Source organism: Quercus suber, unplaced genomic scaffold (assembly GCF_002906115.3).
Source record: "Quercus suber isolate HL8 unplaced genomic scaffold, Cork oak 2.0 scaffold_249, whole genome shotgun sequence".
Classification (NCBI taxonomy): Eukaryota; Viridiplantae; Streptophyta; class Magnoliopsida; order Fagales; family Fagaceae; genus Quercus; species Quercus suber.
Genome location: NW_027069705.1, coordinates 790,076 through 799,065, shown reverse-complemented (window position 1 = coordinate 799,065; position 8,990 = coordinate 790,076). Strand labels below are relative to the sequence as shown.

At 39.9% G+C, this 8,990-nt stretch overlaps 1 protein-coding gene across 1 annotated transcript; it reads right to left on the bottom strand.

The window, feature by feature from the left end:
* Positions 1–7,036: 7,036 nt before the first annotated feature.
* On the bottom strand, positions 7,037–8,520 carry LOC136070653 (bystin-like). The gene is made up of 4 exons (XM_065780883.1): positions 8,069–8,520; positions 7,839–7,965; positions 7,675–7,726; positions 7,037–7,424 (listed from the first exon to the last, which is right to left on the bottom strand). Exons 1-4 carry the CDS (start codon positions 8,447–8,449, stop codon positions 7,037–7,039), a joined length of 948 nt encoding a protein of 315 aa, XP_065636955.1. The 5' UTR covers positions 8,450–8,520.
* Positions 8,521–8,990: the final 470 nt, after the last annotated feature.

The window sequence follows — 8,990 nt, the reverse complement described above, 5'->3', positions numbered from 1 at the left end:
ACACAAAAACAAAAAACGAAATGAGTCGGGCTTGGGCTTGGGTTGGACTAAACCTACATAGACAAATTTATGCATGGTTTTATTTCAATGGCCCAACTATAATTTTGGTCCGTAATGTGTATAGATTTGCCATCAGGGCATTAATGTGGAAACCATTACAATTTACAAATAAAATTGGGCCGTGAGGAGTGGCTTCTCTCCCCTGTAGGAACTCTCTCTCTCTCTCAAACTGGTAGGAGTTTTATTCCCTCCCTTAAGTTTTTCTCTAAGGGCCTTCTCTTGGACTACGCCTCTCTCAAACAGGCAGTAGTCCATTCTCTCGCGAATGCATGGATGAAGAGGTAGTGGATAGTTTAAAAAAAGTTAAACCTCACATAAGAAGAGGAGGAGGATATTTTCATTACAAACACCAGCAGGTCTGAGATTATTGAAGAATGCTCTCTGAGCCTATTTGGGCGTCTACTTACAGATCGCCACCAAAATCAAAGAGCCTTAAAAAGCACATTGAAAGCAGTGTGGAAAATGGGTTCTGGTCCGAGGATTGTAGAGGTTGGCAATAACATTATGCAGTTCAAGTTTAGCTCGAAGTACCATTTAGAGTGGGTTGAAAAAAGTGAGCCATGGAACTTTGACAACAACCTACTTCTTCTTTGTAAATGGAGGAAAGGTTTAACGCCAAAGAATATTAGTTTCTCCCATTCTCCTTTCTGGGTGCAGATTTGGGGCTTGCCATTTTAGAATATGACAGCAGAAATCAGGAAAGACATTGGCGGCAAGATTGGAAGGGTCTTAGAAGTAGACAAACGAGCTATGCAAGCAGATCAAGAGAAGTTTTTGAGAATACGAGTTGATTTACCCATTATAAGCCACAACAACCTACTTCTTCTCTGTAGATGGAGGAAAGGTTTAATGTCAAAGAATATTAGTTTCTCCCATTCTCCTTTTTGGGTGCAGATTTGGGGCTTGCTGTTCAAGAATATGACGGCAAAAATCAGGAAGGACATTGGTAGCAAGATTGGAAGGGTCTTAGAAGTAGACAAACAAGCTATGCAAGAGGATCAAGCGAAGTTTTTGAGAATACAAGTTAATATACCCATTGATAAGCCTCTTTGGAGGGGGGGGGGGTATGTTATAAATGAAGAAGGGGAAGATGTTGGATTGATTTTCCGTATGAGAGACTCCCGCCAAAATGGCTCCGAAACAAACAAAAAGGTGCGTGCCACGAGGGACTGCCAGTGATATACTGGAGGAAGGTGGGGATGACGTCAAGTCCGCATGGCCCTTATGGGTTGGGCCACACACGTGCTACAATGGCAATTACAATGGGAAGCAAGGCTGTAAGGCGGAGCGAATCCGGAAAGATTGCCTCCCCCACCTTTTGTTATATGTGTGGGATACCTTTTTTTTTTTTTTAGAAAATCTAAACCTATAGCGTTCGCTCCTAATGATAGCTCTTTATTACCAAACCAAGACACCAATCAGTTTTTGGTGTAGGGCGAGAATTGAACCTTAGATCTCTTATACAACCATTAGAGACTTTACCAGTTGAGCTAACTGGAACCCACTATATGTGGGATACTTGGGCACGATGAAAAGCATTGCCATTTAAATCCAACAGAGCAATCTCTAGAGAGGCAATATGGCGGATGGTTAAAGGCCGGAGGAGCTACCAAGGGTGGAGGGAAAAAGTCAAAACAAAATCTCATGCGGTGGCAGAAAAAGGGAGCTCGCCATCTCAGACGAAGGGTGGAATAGATAGTGACAGGGGTAGTGGTCTAACTATGGTGGGTAAAGCTGTCTTGGACATGGTGAAGGGTACAAGCACGTCAAATCCTTGGGTGCAGGATAAGCTAAATAGATGGGACAACATGGCAAAAGTGGGGTTGGAAATGAGACTAAATCAGGGAGCACGTGACAGGCTAGAAGGTTCTAAAACTAAACTAGTTAGTAAATTGTTCCAAAGGAACGAGAGTGCCCAGCCAGAAGTTAACAAGGCTTATAGGCTGTATATAGAGGATTTGGAGAACTCAAGCCCAATAAAGCCCAAAGAAAAGAAAAATACAAGTGAGGAAGTAAAAGAGCAAGAACTAGGCCTAGATCAAACAAAAAAACTAGGGGCAAAAGGCATATTGAAAAAAAAAATAGCAAGGGAGAAGAGCAAGGCCCAAGAAGTTGAGATGTTAGAACAAGCCTAAGAGGTAAGTAAAAAAAGAACATGTAATATTGAAATGCTTATTAAGTCTAATGGTAGAGCTCAGAAATGTATATCTAAGGGAAGCTATGATGGGGGGAAAATTTATTGGATGAAATGGCAGTGGCTGCTGAGCAACATCGTCGAGATCAATGATTGTCGTAGGATGGAACTGCGGGGGCTTGGGAACCCCTGGACAGTTAGAGTGTTGCGCGAGTTCGTGCAACGTTAGAAGCCCAGAATAGTCTTTTTGTCAGAGACAAAGTTAAAGAAAAAGCAGATGGAAAAAGTGAGAGAAAAAACTGGTTTGCTAAATGGCTTAATTGTGCCTAGTTTTGGAAGAAGTGAAGGGTTAGCTCTATTATGGAGAAGGGACATCAAAGTGGAAATTCAAGGCTACTCAAGAAGCCACATTTGATGCAATTTTCACCGACCTAGAATCATAATTCAAGTGGCAGATCACGAGATTCTATGGACACCCTGAAACCCACCGTAGAAGAGAATCATGGGATATTTTGAGAAGTTTAAACTGACAATATCAACTCCCCTGGTTATGTTTTGGAGATTTCAATGAAATTTTTTCCATGGAGGAAAAATTGGGTGGGGCACAGAGGTCTCAAAGGTAGATGAATGATTTTCGTGAAGTAATCCATCACTGTAAGTTCAAAGACATTGGATACTGTGGCCCTGATTTCACTTGGTGTAATATGCAAGAAGGAGAAAGGAGAATGTATCTAAGATTGGATCGAGCCTTGGCTACTTATGAGTGGATTGATTACTATAAAGATATTAAAGTGCATCATTTGGTAGATTCTACATCTGACCACTACGCACTTCTGATTACTGATACTATGGTTCAAAAGTATCCAAATAGGCGAAGATTTCATTTTGAAGCTATGTGGACTAAAAGGGAGGAATGTAAAGAAATTATTAAGAAAGTATAGGATGGCTACCAAGATTTAAACACCCCAAATGGGATGGCTGAAGGGTTGAAACGTTGTGTTGAAAATATCTCAAGATGGAACAAAACTACATTTGGGCAAATTCCAAGGCAAATTCAAAAGAAAAGGAAGACTCTCAGTACTTTGGTCCTAAGAGATAAAGATGGTAGTCTAGGGAAGGAAATCAACACAATAAGAAAGGAGATTAATGATTTATTGGATAGTTTAGAAATTATGTGGCATTAGAGATAGAAGGTGAAATGGATGGGCCTTGGGATCGAAACATTAAATACTTCCACACAAAGGCTTTAGAAAGAAAAAAAAGAAAAACACCATAACCAGAATCATGGATGAAAATGGGAATTGGTGTGAATATATTGAAAGCATTGCAGAGGTGGATGTGTCCTATTTCCAAATTTGTATACTACATCCCATCCGACGCGCATCCCTGAAGTCCTTAATACAATACCAACCAAGGTCTCTGCTAAAATGAACCAGTACCTAATCAAAGAGTTCACAAGGGAGGAAGTTGAGGCTGCACTAAAGCGATGCATCCAACAAAAGCCCCAAGCCCCGACAGTACGTTTGCTATTTTCTTCAAAAAGTATTGGGGTATAGTTGGTAATGATGTCATATGTATGGTCTTAAATGTCCTAAACTCAAATATGTCCATGGTGGAGATTAACAAAACTAATATCACCCTAGTTCCAAAAACTAAAAGCCCCTAAAAAATGACAGAGTTTAGACCCATAAGTCTAAGTAATGTAGTCTATAAACTCATGTCGAAAGTTTTGGCCAACCGCTTCAAAACGATACTCCCTCAAATCATCACAGCAAATTAGAGTGCTTTTTTCTCAGAAAAGCTAATTACAGATAATGTTCTTGTAGCCTTTGAACTTATGCACTATCTAGATCATAAGAGGGAGGGAAATGATTGCTATATGGCAATTAAGTTGGACATAAGCAAACCTATGATAGGATGAAATGGGGTTTTATTAAACAAGTGATGGAAAGAACGGGCTTTCATGAAAAATTGATAAATTTGATCATGTATTGCATTACTATTGTATCCTACTCAATCCTTATTAATAGTGTTGCTTATAGCAATATTATACCCACAAGGGGTCCCCACTAAAGAGATCCAATTTCACCTTACATCTTTCTTATGTGTGTAGAAGGCTTTTCTTCTCTTATTAATGATGCTGCCAAGAATAAAAAAAATAAAAAATAAAAAATTAGTGGGATATCAATATGTAGAGGCTGCCCCAAGGTCACACATTTGTTATTCACAGATGACAGCCTCTTGTGTTTGCAAAGCAAATAACTAGGAGTGCCAAAAACTTATTGATATTCTCCAACTATATGAAGTAGCCTCGGGTCAAAAAATCAACGCGAATAAATCTTCAGTCTTCTTCAGTAATAATACCTTGGAGAAAAAAAGGTGTGAAGTGTTGGATATGTTAGGACCAATGCAAGACACTCGACATAACAAATACATTAGCCTACCCTTAATCATTAGCAAGTCAAAAGTTGAAATTTTTGCAGAAATCAAAGAAAAGGTGGAGAAAAAACTATCAGGGTGGAAAGAAAAAATACTCTCAGTTGGTGGCCGAGAGATCCTTGTCAAAGCTGTCGCCCAAGCAATTCCAACCTACACTATGAGCTGTTTCTAGAACCCAAAAAGTCTTTGTGATGAGATCGAAAGTATGATGAGAAAATTCTGGTAAGGACAAAGGGGTCAAGAATCAAAAATTGCTTGGGTAAGCTAGGAGAAAATGTGCAAGTCTAAGCTAAAAGGAGGAATGAGTTTTCGAAATTTTCAGGCCTTCAACCTTGCTATGTTATCTAAGCAAGTTTGGAGGCTAATCTTGAATCCTAACTCTCTGGTGGCCAAAATCTACAAAGCTAGATATTATCTGCAAGGTGATGTTTTTAGAGCAAAACTAAGATCTAGCCCTTCCTATGCATGGAGAAGCATTTTGAATGGTTTAGAAGTTGTGAATAGAGGTACCCATTAGCGAGTTGGCAATGGCAGTAGGATACACATTTGGGAGGATAAGTGGCTTCCTACTTCTACAACATACCAGATAATCTCCCCACCCCCCACCCCCCAAAACCCTTTAATGATTTCCCTATGGTCTCGGCACTAATTAACAGAGATACGAGAAGGTGGAAGGCTAACATAGTAAGATCCTTGTTCTTGCCATTTGAAGCAAGAACTATTCTCAATATTCTTCTTAGTCACAACCTTCCAAAAGACCAAATCATTTGGGTGGGTAAAAAAATGGGAGAATTCACTGTGAAAAGTGCTTATTATATTGTTGTTGGAGTATTAGAAACAATGGATGAAGGTGAAAGCTCATCGGGTGATCCAATGAGTTCACTATGGAAGAAGCTATGGCACTTAAACATCCTATCTAAGATTTGAATCTTTGCCTGGAAAAAGTTTATGAATGCCTTTCCAACCCTTGTGAATTTGCAAAGAAGAGGAGTAAATGTAGGGGAAATCTATCCTGCTTGTAGGAAGGAACCAGAATCAATTATCCATGTTCTTATCAGGTGCGAAGTTGCCAAGAGAGTTTGGGATTGTTGGATGGAGGGCCCAATGAACCTTCTGAATGAAAACATGGATGCTATGGACATTGCAATGAAAATTTCTGAATCTGGTACTTGAGCTCAGGAAGCTCGAGTACTGTTTGAAATTTCTGACTCGGCTGCCATGTCAGCGTGCCACGGTGGAAGTCAAAAAACATAGTACTCGAGTTTACCAAACTCGAGTACTTAAAAACGTGGTACTTCCCTAATTATTTCCGAAACAGTGTTTTTGGCCCAAATTTTTCCAAAATTGATGGTAATGGGCCATTTTGGCCAACCTACATAGACAAATTTATGCATGGTTTTATTTCAATGGCCCAACTATAATTTTGGTCCGTAATGTGTATAGATTTGCCATCAGGGCATTAATGTGGAAACCATTACAATTTACAAATAAAATTGGGCCGTGAGGAGTGGCTTCTCTCCCCTGTAGGAACTCTCTCTCTCTCTCAAACTGGTAGGAGTTTTATTCCCTCCCTTAAGTTTTTCTCTAAGGGCCTTCTCTTGGACTACGCCTCTCTCAAACAGGCAGTAGTCCATTCTCTCGCGAATGCATGGATGAAGAAGTAGTGGATAGTTTAAAAAAAGTTAAACCTCACATAAGAAGAGGAGGAGGATATTTTCATTACAAACACCAGCAGGTCTGAGATTATTGAAGAATGCTCTCTGAGCCTATTTGGGCGTCTACTTACAGATCGCCACCAAAATCAAAGAGCCTTAAAAAGCACATTGAAAGCAGTGTGGAAAATGGGTTCTGGTCCGAGGATTGTAGAGGTTGGCAATAACATTATGCAGTTCAAGTTTAGCTCGAAGTACCATTTAGAGTGGGTTGAAAAAAGTGAGCCATGGAACTTTGACAACAACCTACTTCTTCTTTGTAAATGGAGGAAAGGTTTAACGTCAAAGAATATTAGTTTCTCCCATTCTCCTTTCTGGGTGCAGATTTGGGGCTTGCCATTTTAGAATATGACAGCAGAAATCAGGAAAGACATTGGCGGCAAGATTGGAAGGGTCTTAGAAGTAGACAAACGAGCTATGCAAGCAGATCAAGAGAAGTTTTTGAGAATACGAGTTGATTTACCCATAATAAGCCACAACAACCTACTTCTTCTCTGTAGATGGAGGAAAGGTTTAATGTCAAAGAATATTAGTTTCTCCCATTCTCCTTTTTGGGTGCAGATTTGGGGCTTGCTGTTCGAGAATATGACGGCAAAAATCAGGAAGGACATTGGTAGCAAGATTGGAAGGGTCTTAGAAGTAGACAAACAAGCTATGCAAGAGGATCAAGCGAAGTTTTTGAGAATACAAGTTAATATACCCATTGATAAGCCTCTTTGAAGGGGGGGGTGTTACGTTGAAGATCATATACCTCACATAGAGGGAACAGTACTCCTTTGAAGAATGCAGCAGGTTTGTAGAGTGACTTCTTCAAAGATTGATATAAAGCAAAATGAAGCCGTTTATTCTTTCGAATATCATCTCTCACCCGCGGGAGCAACACTAGTCTGTAGAAGCGTTCGGCCTTCTTCACACCCAAATTGGAAGCGAAAATTCTTGTGGCTTGGTACATTGCATTCGGTGACCATTTATCAGGTTCAGTTAGATAAAGGACATCCTCCCAAAGTTTCATTGCTGGGATGTGCTTGAATGCTTTGGGGAATTTGCCTGCTGTGTAAGTACTAAGAAGCTTGCCAACTCTGCAACGGTATATTTATAACCACGATCAATAAAGTTGCCACCTTTTATTATTATTATTATTATTTTTGATAATTCAAATGTTACAACAATTGGGGTGTGGAATTTGAACAAGAAGACCATGCACTGCTCTAAGCAATGTTCTCTCACAAAGTTTAGGCATGCAATTTAGCACTGCACATATCATATATATAAGGTGCTAAGATTGCATGTAATGTAATGTTATAAGAAGAAAAGGCAGAGCTTACATACCCTTTATATAAATCTATGATGGAACTATCCAATTTAGGCAATGGTCGAGTTTCTGCAATCGAATAAATTCAAATTAATACGAAAAGATAACAACAATTAAACAACACTAGCAACTGATGCAATTTCCGAGATTCAGAGGCTAAAAAACCAAAATAATTGAGAACCTGAAGCAGTAATTGGATCTTGCTGCTTGAGTTTTTCAACAATGATATCGGCAAGAGTGCGTTGAGGAGCTGCATCTTTTGCTAAAAACGCCTCCAGCACTCTCTCATCCTCTTCGTCAATCTCCTCCTGCAAAATTGTATTTTCCCACGGATTCCCAGTAACCAAACAGAACCAAAGAAAATGAAAAAAAAAAAAAAAAAAATTTGAGTAAAGCGAGTGAGTGACTAACATCATCGGCGCCAAATCGGCTCTGAGTTTCAGAGAAGCCGTCAAAGCCATCGATGTCATCGTCGTCAGTCTGAGCATCGTCTGCGGCGGCGGCGCCCTTGGGGGTGACATATTCTTGAGCGAAAAGCAAGGCGCTGTTAGGGTTTTGGAGGTTAGCTTCGTCCTGAATCTCTTTCTGCTGAACCAAAGCTTGTTTGAGAATCTTGGAACTCATGGTGGAGGATATGAGCTCCTCGTTCTCCTCCTCCTCCGCCTTCTCCGACTGGTGGCGCGATTTGGGCTTGGGTACTTTGAATTTGGATCGCTTAGCATGGCAGTCATTGTCTGATAAGAAAGGCTGTGGATTCAGGTGCCGCTCCCTCTTGTTATTGTTCTTCCCCATTCTCTTTCGCTTCAAAAACACAGCTGGGGTTTTTCGAGGTTTTAGCGGCTGATACTCGAGCGAAAGGGTGGAGAGAGAGATTCGACTTATGAACCAAGACACCAATTAGTTTTTGGTGTAGGTGGGGATTGAACCCCAGATTTCCTATATAACTATCAAAGATTTTACTAGTTGAGTTAACTAGAACTCACGACCCAATTTTTTTTTTATGGGAAAATAAATCTGGATTTCATTGCCAAAAGATTTCCTATATAACTATCAAAATTTTACTAGTTGAGCTAATTAGAACTCACGACCCAATTTTTTTTTTTTTATGGGAAAATAAATCTGGATTTCATTGCAAAAAGAAATTGGATAACAACAGAGTAAATGGATAAAAGCTCAAAACAAGTCTAAAACTAATTACAATCTGTTTGGATAACGTGTTGCACCATAGGAGGAGATACCCCCTTCCAGGATTGTGAAGTTTCATTCTGTCTTGCAAACTTAGTAAGCTCATGTGCTACGCTGTTGTATCCCCTTTTCACATGCTTGATCCTCA

Coding starts and splice junctions, on each gene's coding strand:
- LOC136070653 (XM_065780883.1), bottom strand. CDS start 8,449: ATGGGGAAGAACAATAACAAGAGGGAGCGGCACCTGAATCCACAGCCT. Junction 7,727..7,838: donor AGATCCAATTACTGCTTCAG/GTTCTCAATTAT, acceptor ATTCGATTGCAG/AAACTCGACCATTGCCTAAA. Junction 7,425..7,674: donor ATCATAGATTTATATAAAGG/GTATGTAAGCTC, acceptor ATACCGTTGCAG/AGTTGGCAAGCTTCTTAGTA.